At 31.9% G+C, this 18,176-nt stretch overlaps 2 protein-coding genes across 5 annotated transcripts; both read right to left on the reverse strand.

Annotated features, from left to right (window-relative positions):
- Nucleotides 1–993: 993 nt before the first annotated feature.
- LOC112093373 (protein NRT1/ PTR FAMILY 8.3-like) lies at nucleotides 994–8,137 on the reverse strand. 4 transcript variants are annotated; one of them, XM_024171637.1, is made up of 6 exons: nucleotides 7,884–8,008; nucleotides 6,406–6,511; nucleotides 6,096–6,313; nucleotides 5,023–5,579; nucleotides 3,496–4,361; nucleotides 994–1,292 (listed from the first exon to the last, which is right to left on the reverse strand). In XM_024171637.1, exons 1-5 carry the CDS (start codon nucleotides 7,935–7,937, stop codon nucleotides 3,521–3,523), a joined length of 1,776 nt encoding a protein of 591 aa, XP_024027405.1. In that variant the 5' UTR covers nucleotides 7,938–8,008; the 3' UTR covers nucleotides 994–1,292; nucleotides 3,496–3,520. The 4 variants fall into 4 exon arrangements, with proteins under 4 accessions (XP_024027405.1, XP_024027404.1, XP_024027406.1 ...); XM_024171636.1 differs by lacking the exon at nucleotides 994–1,292 and adding an exon at nucleotides 8,093–8,137 and having other exon boundaries at nucleotides 3,465–4,361; nucleotides 7,884–7,976; XM_024171638.1 differs by lacking the exon at nucleotides 994–1,292 and having other exon boundaries at nucleotides 3,465–4,361; nucleotides 7,887–8,008.
- A 5,197-nt stretch (nucleotides 8,138–13,334) lies between these two features.
- Nucleotides 13,335–16,636, reverse strand: LOC21402208 (protein NRT1/ PTR FAMILY 8.3). The gene is made up of 5 exons (XM_010107217.2): nucleotides 16,357–16,636; nucleotides 15,708–15,813; nucleotides 15,408–15,625; nucleotides 14,602–15,158; nucleotides 13,335–14,321 (listed from the first exon to the last, which is right to left on the reverse strand). Exons 1-5 carry the CDS (start codon nucleotides 16,405–16,407, stop codon nucleotides 13,499–13,501), a joined length of 1,755 nt encoding a protein of 584 aa, XP_010105519.1. The 5' UTR covers nucleotides 16,408–16,636; the 3' UTR covers nucleotides 13,335–13,498.
- Nucleotides 16,637–18,176: the final 1,540 nt, after the last annotated feature.

An 18,176-nucleotide genomic window follows, 5' to 3' on the forward strand; every position in this document is an offset into this window, starting at 1 on the left:
AACTTTAAAAATAGTCACATTTAATTTTTTTATTACAGTAAAAAACTCTACATAAAATCACATCTCAATTCAAATTAAAAACTTAAATCAGCGAACTAAATGGACTTTAATACCGTAAATTTTGAACTATTAATATTTATGGCCCTTTAATTAATAGATTCTCTATTAGGTTCGTTTATATTTGAAGTTTGCGAGGGCTAAACAATAATGAAGATTCTTCGTTAGTGTATCTAGTTTTGCACAGTGACGAAGCCAAAAAAAAATTTCAGAAAGGGCTTGAGTTAAATTAAAATTTTAAATTGAATTAATTGTATAACAGAGTATAGTTAGAAATAGTTTTTTTTTTTTTTTTTTTTTAAAAAAAAAACTACGGTTAGAAGCAAAAATTAAGAGTGCAAACGAAAAACTTTTAAATTCTTACATAATATCTAGAGTCAAAAAATAAAATTTGAAGAAAGGTAAAGTAATAAATTAAGATCAAAATTAAGGATATAAGTGAAAATTGTTATAACATTCAATATAAAATTTTAAAAATAAAAAAATTTAAAGGGGGCTAAACAAGAAAAAAAAAAATGAAGTAAAATAATAATTTTACTGAACAAATTAAAAGAGTTAGCTTGGCTCAGTAGGCTTAAGCCCCGTTAGGCCTAAGCTAGCATCATCTATGGTTTTGCATTATGCAAGATCTAAATACGTAAGGGGATTCATACCATAATTTGAATCATAGTTTATGGTTCGTTACAGTGTTTTCTCTCATAAAAAATACACGTAAATCAAAAATAATTATAATCTCATAATTCTAATCCATAAACCAAACGTCTAATAAATGATTAAGAATGAAAATTTACTTTTTATGGAGAAGGGACATAACAATTTTGGGAGGGTTAATTAAAATTAAAGCGTATATTAAAAAAGTTTAGTAAATATCATACAGTATAAAATCAAATATTTTAACCTAATCAAAATACTAAAAATACTTCATCCCTTAAAAAAAATCCTTTCACCTCTCTCTCTCTCTCTCGTGTTTGACTAGAATGTCGTCGTTGCGAGGTCAAGTGATTGCGTCATCATGGAGAGTGATTAGTCTCGAGAAGATTGGCAAATTTTTTATGATGAAGCTCGTCTTGTCTCTCCACTCGTCTGATGATTCAATTGTAGCACATCAAGATGAAGATCTAAGAAAAGCTCGAACCTAAGCAGCAATGTTGGAACCCCGTCTTTACCAATCGATGTGGTGGCTCGATTGAAGAACATTTGATTCGGCGCAATACAACACCACGAAGAGCAGGTGCCTGAACGACGACGAAATAGATAGAGACAAATAGAATGGTTCGAAGAAAAAAAAAACATCAATATAAATAAGAATAAATGAAAAACAAAAAATTATATTTTTAGAAATATGTTATTTTTAATAACTACCTAAAATAAATATGATTTTTACTACCTAAAGTTTGATGAAAGCTTCTATTTACTAGAAATTTCGTTCCTTTTTTGTTTGTTCTTTTTAATGAGAATGAGTTTTAAAGTACAGCGAGTGACAATGAGAATAATATAAAATATTTTTAATTTTTAATTTTTAATTTTTAAGGATGTTAAAATCATTTTATAATCAAAATGGAGAAAAGAATTAAAGATAAATTGAATTTTGTTGAAAGTAAGATAAATTGATTTAATAGTATAAATGCACAACAATTTAATATAAGATGATTTTTTTCTTACACTGAAAATTTAAGGTAAAGTCTTAAACCCATTATTCTTGCCAGTTTGATAAATGTAATTTTTTTTATATTTATGTGTAACATCATTTCTAAGTGTGTGCGTGTGTAGCATATGATTTGTTTAAATATAGGAATAAAATTATTTTGATACTATGTGTTATAGCGAAATATGCTCTTGATATTTTATGTTTTTGATAATATTAAAGTGATATCTCAACATTTTTAAAAACATCTTCTTGGTATTTTGAAGTTGATTTTTCATATGCAAAACCCTTTTATTAATTAATCAAAATCTAATAGATCTAGAAAATAATCATAAGAAATACTAATTGTTATTTAATTAATTAAAAGATCATTTGAAAATTACATATTTTAAAAATTAATTTTAAAGTATTAAAAAATCAAGGTATTATTTTAAGGTATTATTAAAAAAATACCTACCAGATTTTATCCCTTAAATATAATACTCAATATATAGTTGTTGGATTATATATTTTAATATTACACTAACAAATTAAATGCTACACGTATAAATGGGTAACACTCAACAAGAATACAAAAAAGAATATATAAATTTATTTAATTTGTTAATTAAAATTTTTAATTTAAATTGAGATATAATTTTATATAAAAAAATTTTATTATAATAAAAAATTAAATATAATTATTTCTAACAGTAAATTTAAATTAATAAAATAAACGGACGTACATTTATCAAGTTAGAGAACAGAGACAATTCCTAAAATTCAGAGCATCTAAAAACTTTGAATTGAAATGTGGGTGACGTAATCAGGGAAGACAGACCTCGGAAGATGGAATGTTAGATTGCCTAACCGTCCGTAATAAATAGAATCCTTGCTCTCTTCCGGATCATAAAAGTTTGCGTCACTGACAGTTTTATAAGCCGAAAAAGAGGTGGGCTAAACCATATGTTTGCTTGATTAACGCAAAAAAAAAAAAAAAAAGAAGAAGACCATATATGTTGCTTGAAAAGAAAAAAGGTGAAGGCCAGAATCATCATTCATGCTTTCTTAATTATTGACCGACTAGATGATGATAATGATGTTTCAATTCTTAGACCCATGATAATAGTCTCTACATTTAAAATGGTATGTTAAATTTTTCAATAAGTATTATATAAATGATTCATCTCTTAAATTTTTAAGTAAAATTTTTAACAAATGGGTCATTTATAAAACACTTTTACGATTAATGGCTCTTATCTAAAAATTTAACGGATCAACCTTTATAAATATTAAAAAAAATGTAACAACTTTAGTCACTATACGAAATATTTAGAGAGTAAAATATAGGTTGCCTAAGCCTTTTTGTAAATTTTTTAAAATAGTTTTTCTCTTTTATTTGTTTTAGAAAATAAGTTATTTTTTCTTTTAAAAAAATGTCTCATGACTTTTTGTATACTTTTTTTTTTTATCAAATTAAGTTAAAAAAAATATACTTGAAGGTAGAAGTCTAATTCAAGATTGGAAGTCAAGGCCTTATCCGAACTTAAGCCTTATATAAACCACTGAAACTTTAGGCTCTGTTTAGTTCCTACTTGAATTAATTTTATTACAATAATTTTTATCTTATAAAAAATTTGAATTTAAAATTTTCTTATCTAATAAAATTGTGGCTAATGAATCAGAATCACTGACTTTTATGCGTAAACCAAACAGATCCTAAAAAAAAAAAAAAAAAAAAAAAAAAAAAAAAAAAAAAAAAAAAAAAAAAAAAAAAAAAAAAAACACCAGAAGAATTGCTTTTACACCCTTACCATCAACTTCTGTAGCTGTCTGTTCTCATGAATGATTCCTCCCTTGGAAACTCTTCTTCTGTTTGAACTTCTTGGCACAGACCATGTAAACCAGCATATTCAAGACACTAAGACCGGCCAAAAGCCAAAAGAAATAATCAAGATGGCCTTCGTTCAGATTATCCGGTATCCATCCAACATTGCCCCCCTCTGTTGTGAAGTACGTCACAATAGTAAGAATAAATGAGTTTAGATAGTACCCTAATGAAATTGTACAAAGACACAATGATGTGCATAAACTCTGCAAACCATCTGGAGACTGCTCGTAGAAGAACTCCAGCTGCCCGACGTACGTAAATATCTCCGCAGTGCCCATTAAAATGTATTGGGGTATTTGCCATAAGATACTAAGAGGTACAGCTACTTTCTTGTCAACTAAGTCAAGTTCTTTGGCAAGTCGAAGTCGAGTAATTTCTATCACAGCAGCAGCTGCCATGCACAAAACTGAAATAAAGAGGCCGATTCCCATCCGCTGCAACACCGTAATGCCTTTTTCCTCGCCTGTAAATTTCCTTGCCATCGGGACAAACAGGCTATCATAAATGGGAAGCAAGAAGAGAACACTAATGACATCAAAAGTTAAGAGAGAGGCTGAAGGGATGGTCAAAAAACCAAAAGTTCTGTCCATCATCATCCCTTGTTCGACGAACATTGTCGAAACTTGTATATAGACGGTCGAAATAAATATTCCGGAAGCCCAGATCGGAAGCAAATGGATCAAAGTCTTCAGTTCTTCCACCTGAGTTACAGTGCAGAGCCTCCAGGGATTGGAGAAATCCCCGCTACTAATCTCAGCATCTGAAATTACAGCAGCTTTATCAAGGAACCTGTTGTGACAAAAGTAGAGTTCATTAACATTTAGAAGAGCTATTTATATTTTAGAAAGTACATATCGATTAAACGTTAAAAGCTACAAAGATTAGAAACCGTAAGAAAACTAGAGATCAGAGGACATTTTTATTTCCTTTCGGATAAACTTTAAAGCACCAATAGTGTCTGGAAGAAAACGAAACCATATCCATGTAATACCTCAAACTTTTTCACATATTTAGTAGAAGTCCTTGTAACAATCAAATTGTGAAATCAGAGCAATTAGTAAAACGTGTTACCCCGCAACAAATTCCGAGTAAAAAAGAATTTTTAATTAGCTTGAGCATAGAAGAAAAATAGTACGGGAGAGAGCATAGTATGAAAAATCTTAGCACAAAACAGGTCAGTGCAAAACGTATCAGGACTACAGTAAAGAACAAATGCTTTCACTACAAGAAAGAATGATTATAGAGAAAATGAAAATGAAAGCAAAAACCACCACTGCAAGGGGGGAAAAAAAATCTGTCATATGGCAATTGAAGGACCACATAATTAGAAGAGACTAGTTAGAGCATGTATTCTTTTAGTTCCAGCTAAGGCAATTCAAGAATTGTGCAAGATAACTACATCAATTAGTAATTATCATTTAGCAGCGTAAAATTATTAGAAGATAATTACTTCAGTGTGGCAGTATGATTAACTTCATAGCTTCCTTCAATAACAGAACTTTTTTCTCGTGTTTCAAACAGGACGCTACCGTCGCTAGGAACCTTCAAATTCCACTTACGGCATGATGCAACCAAAACTTGGCACATTCTTGTAATAGGACTTTCCCCTGGTGTCTGGAATCTATAGCGGGGTGTACCAGAAATGAAACCAGCAATAGCAATTCCCACAAACAATGCAAGAACTCCAAATCCTGGACCCCACCCGACATTATCTTCAATCCATACTATTAAAGTACTTGACATAAGGATGCCAATATAAATTGAGAAGTAAAACCAGTTAAAGAAAGATCCCTTCTTCATCCTCTCCATGGAATCAGTATCATCAAATTGATCCGCACCAAATGGCGAAACACAGGGTTTGATCCCGCCAGTCCCTAGCGCAACTAAATAGAGTCCAAATAAGAACACTGCTTGCTGTGCAAGAGTGGCTGATGGACATACAGAACCGGTACATTCTGCAGGCCTCAAAGCTGGAACCGATGCTGAGAGAATTAATGCACACATTCCCTGACATAATAAAAGTAACTAATCAATTCAATGACGATTATCTATATGATCTCCCCCCACCTTTCTTTCCTTATGCACAAGAGGACTCAATGTTAACGTGGTTGCAAGGAATGTTAGCGTTATAATTAAATTAAAAAAATAATAATAAAGGTGATCCACAAAATGCGGCCAACAGAAATTCGGAACGGATAATATCCCCAATGCAAAGTGCTACTCTACCTCTTCAATGAGGGGGCTTTTGGTTCAATAAAAAAGAGTTGGGTTGAAAAAGGACAGAAGGTTACTATCATTGTGTTTCTTAAAATTGCATTTGCTTTCCTCTATAGTCATCTAAAACAATTCGGTGTTGAAGCTCTTGGATTTTCTTAAGAGTAACACTAGTGTTCTATAAACCAATTTAAATGACAAGGGTGATGCTCTGAAGAGAAAAAAGACGTGTTTCTAAAATAATGTAGGCACTATAATATTCTTATTTCTATCAAAAGAACACAGATCAGGATCTTAGTTTGTGGTCACCAGAAAGTAAATCATGGAGAAAGCAGCAATAGTCCAATATCTTCCCAAGTATGCATCTGCTAAAGTTGCTCCTAAAAGGGGAGTGAGATAGCAAGTGCCTTGCCAAATGGTAGCATGTTTTGCTGCAGAGACATTTCCTTCGTGTAGTTTGTTTGTGAGATAAGTGACAAGATTAGTGGAAATACCATAGAAGGCCAAGCGTTCACAGCATTCGGTGCCTGTATTACATATTATATTCATTCAAAGGATATTGAATTGTTCTTTATTCAAAGAAAGTAAGAATCATAAAACACGGAAAACAATAGAGCACCTAGAATGAAGTAGCATGCTTTCCAATTCCCGGTATTCTGTTTCAACACGGGCTTCCCATTGATGTCAACAGAACCATCACCAGTGTAAAGCCCACTGTGTCCACTCTGAACATAACCATACGACATCATGTAAGACTTACAATACAAGACTACAATCAAATAGGAAAAAGAATTACAAAGCAAGGTTACATTACGAGATTGTGAGTTGTTACTAACTGTAAATCCGTCAAATTATTGCCAATTTCTATAACTCTATTACATACATTCAAAGTCAGTTAAAACCACGAAATCATGGTCCCAAAAAGGTCAGGATCCATTGGAGCTCATAAATGGGATTGTCACTTAAATATTGGAGATAATAATTTTGTAGGCAAAGTCCTTTCTCAAGTCAGTTCCTTTGGGTTCCAAGAACTCTTAGAGCTTGTTTGGTCGGAGGGAAGGAAGGAAGGAAAGGGGTGAGGGTTGGGAGGCATGATAGTTTGGTAGGAGAGAATGGATTAGGTGATGGATTTCAAATCCTTCAAAGAACATCAATTTTAATATCTACCAACATGAAGAGATTAGACCTGTGAATCCACTCCTAAACATAATAAGAGAAAGGCCCCCTTATTCCCTTCCATTTTCCTCACCCAAGTTATATATCTTTCTTTCCTTCTTATTTTCTTTCCCTGTTACCAAACACACTCTTAAACAAAAAGCACATTATCTTGTAGAGATGGCTTTTAACTCTCAAGAATACAGATGGTGCTATGGCCCCTCCATTTTTCCTTTTTTTTTTCTTCTCTCTCTTTTGTCAGCAGTCCAGAAATGCTAATAACAACCTCCATGTAGAACTAACGCAAAAAAAAAAAAAAAAGTACACCCTACCCAGATAACTTCAACAAGACTACCCCTAAATTATCACAGAAAAAAAAAAAAAAAAAGTACACCCTACCCAGATAACTTCAACAAGACTACCCCTAAATTATCACAGAAAAAAAAAAAAAAAAAGTACACCCTACCCAGATAACTTCAACAAGACTACCCCTAAATTATCACAGAAAAAAAAAAAAAAAAAGTACAACCTACCCAGATAACTTCAACAAGACTACCACTAAATTATCACAGAAAAAAAAAAACAACAACAACAACAACATGTGTATACTCCACAGCAATCATCCACTCATATTTCTTGGAAAAACAACCAAAAGAGAATGATACTGTTATTTTAAGGGCAAGCAGAGATTCTAAATTCTAAAATTCTCTTTTCGGCACGTAAAAATTTTCCAAGCTAGTGGACATAACTGAATTTGATTGGGTCGTTATCTTACCAACAAAAGACACTCATAATCTTGTTAACAGAATTAAGGCTTAGCAGATAGAAGATGGTAAATTTGAACATATTCTTTTCTAGATTATATAGACAATAATTCCTGATTTCAAATGAAGATTATCAGTTCCAGAAGGAAGTTTAAGAAAGATTTGAAGAGATAATTACAACCTGAATAAGACCATCTTCCAAGAGTGATCTTTCATCCTCCAAAGTACCCATTTCTCCACCAGAGTCTAATCCTCTCTGTAACTCTTAAGTCTGTACTCCAAAACAAAACGAGTGAAAATAATAAAAATTACATGTAAAAAAATTATCACATGACACAAACGATGGTTCTTTATAAGCAAGGCCAAGGAAATAGTACAAAAGCGCACCAAAACACCAATGAGACCGCAAACATGAGGTCAAAACAAGGAAAAATAAAATAAATTAAAAAAATGAGATTTTTTTGTTCTCCCTTAACGGCAATTTATATGATAGGGCAGGCTATTTGGTCCTACCGTAAGTAGGATTTTAAGAAGCGTCGACATAATCTAGCGGTTGAGAAGGCCATAGCGTTTCTTTATGCTATTTCGGCCCATTACTTATCAAAGTCACGCTTGTCTTTTTCATGGGCTCCTTACTCAATTTTTTAACAGTAGAGTTTAAATATAACAAAATTTTTAAAATATTATAAAATAGTAAAATTTTAATATCATTAGAATAATAACTGTATCTTATATTTTATAAAATAGTAAAATTTTAATATCATTAGAATAATAACTATATCTTATATAGCATAAAATGTAGCATCATTATAGTAATGATTATGTGATTTTTGTTATATTTATAATATTCTGAAAATTTTGCTAAATTTCAAATCAAATTAAAAAAAATTGTGTAGTGTGGTGTAATTATCATTTTGTTTTTGCACTCCAGTTCTTTGATTTCATTATTTATCATTTCTTGACTTCATCTGTGCTTCCAACAAAATAAAGAGCACAAAAAATTCCCAACATTCACTCCACCGTAAAAAAATTGAATTTAAATTTTTATTAAAAAAATATTGTAATAATAAGACTTAAGTTATGAAAAGTTGTGAAATAAATAAGACCTAAAAAAAAGAGCTCTTGTAATATTGTCAGCAAGCCTGCCTGTTACATTTTCTTCACTCTTCATGACTTCATCTTTAAAACTTATTTAGTTCGTTGATTCGAATTGTTAATTCGAGTTGAAATATAATTTTATGGGATAACTTTTTACTGTATTAAAAACGTTAGATGTGACTGTTTCTGAGAGCTTTTTATTATAGTAAAATTTAAATTCTAAACTTAAATCAGTTAAATGAATGAGGTCTAAATTACGAATCATAAATACATTAAGTTACATTAAAAATCAATATATATATTTAGCTTTTTGGCCTCTAATAGTTATAAAACATAACAGGAGAATTATTGAACGTGACATTCACGTTAAAAAAAAAAAAAAAAAAAACAACTAACATATTCAAATTAAAAAGATCCAATTATCAAGAGCACAATCTTCTCATATACACTAAAATTACTATTCGATCTCATCACATTCCACGCGAAGCTCCAATTTGTGCAAATCCCAACCCAAACATCAATTTAACCCAACAAAACAAATGGCTTAATCAAGCGTGAGTTTTTCTTTTCTTTTTTTTTTTAAAATTATCCACCAAAAAAGTAGAATAATTTTTTCCCCTTTCGCTTTCTTTTGTCTTAATAACGTGTTACACCTTTCTGATATAAAAAAAAATAAATAAATAAAAGATGCGTTTAAAATTTATTTTAAAATAATTTTATTTTTTATATAAAAATAAAAATAAAAACGTTTTTAATTTTAGACATAAATTATTTTTAAAAATATATTTATTAATTTTATTTAGAGATTATTTTTAATATAAAAAAATTAAAACTGTGTTTAATTTTACATTTTTAAAAATATGTAATAATATTTATATATTATTAATTAATTTATATATAAGAACATAATGATTAGCATTAGCAATAAAATACTTCTCGTCAACTACAAATCAGTATTTAGTTTTTTAAATTACATTACAAATAAATAAATCAAATCCTTTATTCACATTTCACACCACTCAAAAAAAAAAAAAAAAAAAAAAAACTCCAGCAAGGGAAAGATATATAACCAAAGAATCAACTTTAAGCTAGCATATATAAACTTGAAATCGAGCAAAAGCACTGATCTAATAATCAGCTTTTATTTGAATCACTAACCGCAGATTTAACAGGGAGAGGATCAAGAGTGATGGAGAAAAGATAAATCTTTACAATCTCTGAGAAAGCAGCGTCTCTAAGCCCAGGAATATCACTGACCAAATTCTCGTAAGCAGCCTCAAATGTCTCCTGCCAAAACTGAGGCATTGGAGACCAGAGAAATCAGAGAGAAGAGAACAGAGAAAGGAGAGACCGGCGAAATCAAAGAGATAAGAGAACGGAGAAGAGGTGAAGGAAAGAAAATAGCTCAGGAGAAAATGAAAATGGAGAAACGGGGAGAGAAGAGAACGGAGGAGAGAAGAGCGAAGGAAAGGAAAATAACTAAGAGAAAATGAAAACAGAGAAAAGAAAAACGACTCTAGTTCGTTTTTAGAAATGTCTCAAATTTTGGGAGAAAGATAAAAACGTTTTCGTTTTTGATTTCTATGCGTTGCTTCTCAAACACGATTCTCACACCATTTTCATTTTTTCTTATCGAAAAATGTAAAAAGCGTCTTTCAAAACGGACGCGCCCAAAATGAAAATAAAAATATTTTTAATTTCAGAGAAAAATTATTTTTGATAATATGTTTAGTATTTTATTAAGAGATTATTTTCAGTATAAAAAAATTTATTAATATCTTTTTCTGTGCTCGAGAGAGAAAAAAACGGAAATAAAAAATAAAAAACGACTAAAAGTCATTTTTCATTTTTCTCCAATTTTACATTAAATCAAAAAATTATTTTTATTTCTATTTTTTTATCTTTAATTGTGTCAAACTTCGTTTCTCTCTTATTTTTATTTTTTTTTTCTCAAAAACATAAAAAATAAAAATAAAACCAACTCCAAACATAGCCCAAATTTTCTTCCCTACTCAGCATGATCTTCATGGCTGACGTCATCCTCGAATGTATAGGAAAGATGCCTGAGGCTTTACTTCATCGTCTCCAGAATCTTCAGGTCGATCTCGGTTCTGGTGGTGATGCTCAACAAGGAAGGTGGGTGCCTGATGAGGCTTTAGGGGGTGGTGGTGATCGCCGACGGCGGCGATTATTGGCTTTAGAAAATTCTATTTGCAAGTGTTCTCAGTCTTTTATTTTGTTAAAATTTTCTTTAAAAAAAAATTAGTTATTTTTGGAGCTAAGAAAACTACCGTACAAGCTAGAGCACTGTACCAACAATAAGACTTAAGGGTTGTTTAGTTGGGGTGGATTCGTACCCTGATTTAAATCATGGTTCATGATTCGTTACATAATTTTTTTCATAAAAAATACACATAAATCGAGAATGATTCTGAATCTATCCACCAAACATCTACTTACCACGTTGGTAGGGGCGGAGCCATTTGAGGGCCATGTCCCCCGGGCCCAAGTGGCCATTTCAAACTTTGCCTCCTTTTTTTTTTCTTTTTTTTTTTTTTTAAGTTGCAAACCTCCCCTTAAAATTTTATGATTACAGTTTTTACATCTATTTTTAAAATATTTTCATTTCACTCCCAAATTTTTTTAGAGAACCCAAATTATAAATGAAAATAGAGAAAAGAAAAACGACTCTAGTTCGTTTTTAGAAATGTCTCAAATTTTGGGAGAAAGATAAAAACGTTTTCGTTTTTTATTTCTATGCGTTGCTTCTCAAACACGATTCTCACACCATTTTCATTTTTTCTTATCGAAAATGTAAAAAGCGTCTTTCAAAACGGACGCGCCCAAAATGAAAATAAAAATATTTTTAATTTCAGATAAAAATTATTTTTGATAATATGTTTAGTATTTTATTAAGAGATTATTTTCAGTATAAAAAAATTTATTAATATCTTTCTCTGTGTTTGAGAGAGAAGAAAACGGAAATAAAAAATAAAAAACGACTAAAAATCATTTTTTATTTTTTTTTAATTTTATACTAAATTAAAAAATTATTTTTATTTTTATTTTTTTATCTTTAATTGTATCAAACTTCGTTTCTCTCTTATTTTTATTTTTTTTTCTCAAAAACATAAAAAATAAAAATAAAACCAACTCCAAACATAGCCCAAATTTTCTTCCCTACTCAGCATGATCTTCATGGCTGACGTCATCCTCGAATATATAGGAAAGATGCCTGAGGCTTTACTTCATCGTCTCCAGAATCTTCAGGTCGATCTCGGTTCTGGTGGTGACGCTCAACAAGGAAGGTGGGTGCCTGATGAGGCTTTAGGGGGTGGTGGTGATCGCCGACGGCGGCGATTATTGGCTTTAGAAAATTCTATTTGCAAGTGTTCTCAGTCTTTTATTTTGTTAAAATTTTCTTTAAAAAAAAATTAGTTATTTTTGGAGCTAAGAAAACTACCGTACAAGCTAGAGCATTGTACCAACAATAAGACTTAAGGATTGTTTAGTTGGGGTGGATTCGTACCCTGATTTAAATCATGGTTCATGATTCGTTACATAATTTTTTCCATAAAAAATACACATAAATCAAAAATGATTCTGAATCTATCAACCAAACATCTACTTACCACGTTGGTAGGGGCGGAGCCATTTGAGGCCCATGTCTCCCGGGCCCAAGTGGCCATTTCAAACTTTGCCTCCTTTTTTTTTTTTTTTCTTTCTTCAAGTTGCAAACCTCCCCTTAAAATTTTATGATTACAGTTTTTACATCTATTTTTAAAATATTTTCAATCATCTCCCAAATTTTTTTAGAGAACCCAAATTATGATTTTATGTATATTTATATTTATAAAATTTTTTAAATATTTAGATTATACCATAAATTTTGGCCTTTAATACACTAATAATTTAAACTTATAAATCCCAATTGAAGCAAAAAATAACTATCCTGCTGTATAATTTCTGATAATTTTTAGACTTTAAACTTAGAAAGTGAATTAAAACTATTAGGGATTTGAATCGTTTGACAAAAGAAATAAAAGCAATATATATATATATATATATATATATATAATTAGACAGTTATTTTCTTTTAAAATTTTGGTTAATCCACGCCCCCGAAAAAAGTTTCTAACTCCGCCACTGACTGTTAAATTATGAAGTCAAAAGCCATTTTACTAACCCTATCAGTACGACTAAAATACCTACCCTACCATATAAATTGCCAAATTGTTATAATACGTCATAATAAAATGTGAGTATAATAATACGTCACAGTTTGTCTTTGGTTCTTCGCAAGAAATGACCCTATCAGTACGGCTAAAATGCCTGCTCTACCATATAAATTGCCAAATTGTTATAATACGTCATAATAAAATGTGAGTATAATACAACACGGTTTGTCTTCGGTTCTTCGCAAGAAATGATCCTACAGTAGCCTAAAATTTTCAACAATGAAAGTCAATTTAGAGGATTGCATTGTCCAGTTCCTTATAGCTCAAGTTTTGAAGGGACAAAGGAACATGGTTTTATAATTATTGACATTGTCATCTAGAAGGCTAGTACAATGAAACACACATTTTCACAAATCGTTAAAGAAAAAAGCTATATACACTTTGGATTTCACACACTTAACCTTCTTCAACTTCTTAGGTTTATTGTTCTCAGAATCAATACCTCCTTTGGATAACCTCAAGAGCCCTTTTTAGGTTTGAACTTGTTGGCACAGAATATGTAAACCAACAGATTGAGGAAGCTAAGACCTGCCAAAAGCCAAAAGTAATAATCAAGATGACCTTCATTCAGATTATCAGTTATCCATCCACTCTTGCCAGCATTTCTTGTGAAGTAAGTTACTACTATAAGAATAAAGGAGCTCAGATAGTATCCTAATGATGAGCTTAAAAGTAATAACGCACTACATAAACTTCTCATGGAATTTGGAGACTCTTCATAGAACAACTCCAACTGCGCAATGTAGAATAACATCTCTGTGATGCCCACTAATAAGTATTGGGGCATTTGCCAGAAGATACTGAGTGGTACAGCTACTGTTTTGTCAACTAAATCAAGCTCTCGAGCAAGCCGCAGTCGATTCACTTCCACGATAGCAGCCACCGACATGCACAGAACAAGAAAAAAGAGGCCAATTCCCATCCTTTGCAATGCCGAAAGGCCTTTTTCCTTGCCTGTAAATCTTCTAACAATTGGGATAATCACTCTATCATATATGGGAACCAAGCAAAGAATAACGATGGTGTCCAGACTTGCGAAAGACGCTACAGGAACAGAGAAAGAACCTATTGTAGTGTCCATCATCATTCCTTGTTCCACAAACATTGTGGAAAGTTGAGCATAAACTGCGCCCACAGGTATTCCAGTAGCCAATATCGGAAGCAAACGGACTAAAGTCTTTAGCTCTTCCACTTGGTTTACAGTGCAAAGCCTCCAAGGATTGGAGAAGTCCCCATTACGAATCTCAGCATCAGAAATGACAGCGGCTTTGTCAAGGAACCTGCGACAAAAGTGGAGATCATTGAAATTTAAAGGTGTAAAATACCTTTAGAAAGGTTATATTATGGCATGTTAAGTTTTGAAACCTACTGATTCAAACAAAGTTTTGCTTCCTTCTGGTGAAACTAATTTATCATAATTTAAAGGATACATAATTTAAGATATCCCTTTAGATTGTCTGTTGCTTTCAATTGCAATAAGCAATTGTATAAATTTTCCTGATAACTTCATGATTTTACTAATTATTTGGAAGTTGCATAAGATTATAGGCAGCTACTTACTTCAGTGTATCACTGTGGACTGATAGAGAGCTTCCTTCGACGGTAGAACTTCTGTCTTGTGTTCCATACAAGAGACTAATGTCAGTAGGCACCTCCAGATTCCACTTACGGCAAGACGCCACCAAAACTTGGCAAATTCTTGTAATAGGGCTTCCCCGCGGTCTCTGAAATCTGTACAGGGGTGTGCCAGAAAGGAAAACAACCATAGCAATGCCCATAAAGAATGCAGGAACTCCAAATCCTAAACCCCATCCAACATTGTCTTGAATCCACACCACAAAAGTACTTGATATAAGAGCGCCGCTGCAAATTGTAAAAAAATACCAGTTAAAGAATGATGCCTTCTTCACCCTCTCCTTCGAATCAGCATCATCAAACTGATCCGCACCAAACGGTGAAACACATGGTTTGATCCCACCAGTCCCTAGTGCAACCAGATAAAGTGAAAAAAATAATACTGCAGATTGTGCAACAGTACTTGATGAACACACAGAACCAAAACATTCCGCCGGCCTCAAAGCCGGAACTGATACTGAGAGAGCCAAAACACACATTCCCTGCACAACACAACAATCAACAAATCATTATATTATTAAATCTTTATTTTTAGTTGTGCCCATTAACATTTTTAATTTCTTAATTTCCTTATGGTTTCCTACAAGCTCACCTAAATAGTTCAATGGTCATGCACTTAGGATTCTTTAAAATAAAAAATGCCATGGTGAGAGGACAATGTCTCAACGGCACTAAATGATGTTCTTATTTGTATCCAAACGAATAAAAATGGGGATTTCTTTAGTGGTTACTATCACATAGATCGCGGAGGAAACTGCGATGGTCCAATATCTTCCCCAGTATGCATCTGCCAATATGGCTCCAATGATGGGAACAAGATAGCAGGTGCCTTGCCAAATGCTTATATTTCTTGCTGCAGAGGCATTTCCTTCATGCAGTTTCTTTGTAAGATATGTGACTAGATTAAGGGAGATCCCATAGTAAGTCAAGCGTTCACAAGTTTCGGTGCCTGCATTACGCATCGCATTGAGTGAGCTAAACACATTTTCATACTGAAAACCAGTAACCAACATAGGAAAACAATAAAGCACCTAGAATGAAGAAGCATGCTTTCCAGTTTCCAGTATTATTCTTCAGCACAGGCTCCCCATTGATGTCAACTGAGCCGTCGCCAGTGTAAAGTCCGCAGCCTTCAGTCTAAATATTACAGATACATATGACACCGCGTAAATCATATGATACAATATCAAAATCAACAATCAATAAGAATAAAAACTATATTCCGCAGAAAAAATCTTATGGGTTACTGTAATATTCAAAATGTGTGGATCCAAGCAAATTCCCCTAGATTCCAAGAAGTTGAATCTAATATTTTTATAGATGGCCCTTAACTCTCAACAAATCTTACAATACTCAGAGCCACACGAGGGATTCATAGAAGATCAAATTAATAAAAGAAAAATATTCGTTTACACCGTATTTTAACTTCAACAAATTTATTGCAATACTCGGTTAAATTTATTGCAATAAAACTCAATCCAAATTATCCAAAATTCTCAAACCAAACAAATTCGCTTCTAATGGGCAATGTTTCAATTACAAACTGATGTGGGTCTTGATCTTACTGACATAAAATTAATCAATGCCCAAGTTATTTTCTGTTCTTAAGTAAACACTACCAATTCTTGCCTTAGTAATCAAGCAAACTTAGAATGATAACAAGAATGTCGAAGTAAAAACCTGAAGAAGACCATCTTCCAAAAGCGATTTTTCATCCTCCAAAGTCCCCATTTCTTCCACGCAGTCTCTGTTTTTGTGAGGTGGGAACTATTTACAATTTTCCGTTGGAGGAAAGGAAGGAAAAGACATGAAAGTCAAAATACAAAGACAACAGAAGTGAGTTTTTTCTTTTCTTTTCTTTTTTTTGTGGTGGTTGGGGAAGTACTTCTCCACGTTCGAATCTCCGATTAGCATTGATAAGCTGAAAGATTCCTTATCTCTGCACCTTTCTGCCAGTAAAATATCTCCATCAACTACTCTCTCTAATAATAATCACTAACTATTACCAATGTCGATATATATTCTTTAATTTATATACTATAAATTGTTGAATTATTGATACAAATTTGAACTAATAGTAGTTGGTGAACAAAAACAGTAACAAAAATACAAACATGAGCGTATCATATATTCGAGTTTATCTTTAAAATATGTTACGCAACAATTATTTTTTTGCTACTCGCGCAACAATTATTTGGAAATATAATGATATTCTATAAGAGTGGCAAAAAATGTAACAAGATGTATATGTTCGATGATCAAGGTGACCTATTAAAAAAGGAACCCACGTAAAAATCATATGTTATTTTAGTGGTGTGAATATTTCATTCTTCATTGTTTATGGTATACCATGTAAGTAGGCATCGTTTGTTTCACTAGTATAGTTCAGTTCAACTTAATTTGAACAGTAAGTACAGTTTGAATTAGTGTTTGGTAAACATGTAGTTTGAATTATATTCTCTGTTTGAATTGAGTTAAATAATCCAACTTAGAATTTACTTCTCTCCTCAAGTTCAACCGTTCAAACTATTTTTAAACAGTAAAAATGTGTCTACTCTCTCAGCTTTTCACACCTATTAAACACAAATTTAAATTTTATTCATTGTTTAGATTAGAACTTTAACTGCACATCCAAACGACAATTCAAACTATAATTTAAACCACATAGTTTAAATTTTTTTGTTCAAATCAATAAAATTCAAACTAGCGAACCAAACATCATCTAAAGCTAGGATTTTACAGACAACATATTGTGTGTAATCTTTCTCATTGTTTTTGCTTCAGATATACAATAGTTGATCAATATATTGATGAAACGTATTCATTGAAGGTGAACGCACAACAGAAAGTATGGGCGCATGGTAATCGAGTGGGGGCGGGGGTGGGGAATGATTTCCCGTCCCCATTCCCAACCCCTAAAACCATCTCTTTGCTTAAAAGAGAGACATGGGTGGGGTCAGGATCCTCCGTTAGATAACCTTATGCTCCATTTCTCACCTAGTGTAACAATTCATTTAAAAATTGTAGCAGTTTAAACAAAAAAAAAAGTAAAAATTCACTTTAAATTTAAACCAAATTCAAAGGTTGCAAAAAACAAACCAAATTTTGAATATATGCACACCAAATCTTAGTAATAAAGTTGCAAAGGACTAAGGCGATGAGTGCTTTCTCCGTCCCCGCTCATAAAATATGTATCAGAAACTTTATGTTTTGCATACTTTTTCAATTTGATGTGATTTTAATCAAATACAACGATTAGAAATATACCGTACCAGTAAATCAACTTACCAAAAATGATCCCCTAAACAAAAAGCTTTTAAAAGTTATATCTTTCGATCATTCTGTATTAGCTATTAGGTTACATAATTTAAGAGTATTTATGAAATAATTCTCAGTAAGTTCAATAAAGTAACTTGTTTCACAATACCATGAGCTGGTTTTACAAGAAATTGAAAACTTACCATGTTTCTCTTTTATGAAAAGGAAGATAAAAATCTATT

Source organism: Morus notabilis, unplaced genomic scaffold, assembly GCF_000414095.1.
Source record: "Morus notabilis unplaced genomic scaffold, ASM41409v2 Scaffold102, whole genome shotgun sequence".
In the NCBI taxonomy this organism is placed as follows: Eukaryota; Viridiplantae; Streptophyta; class Magnoliopsida; order Rosales; family Moraceae; genus Morus; species Morus notabilis.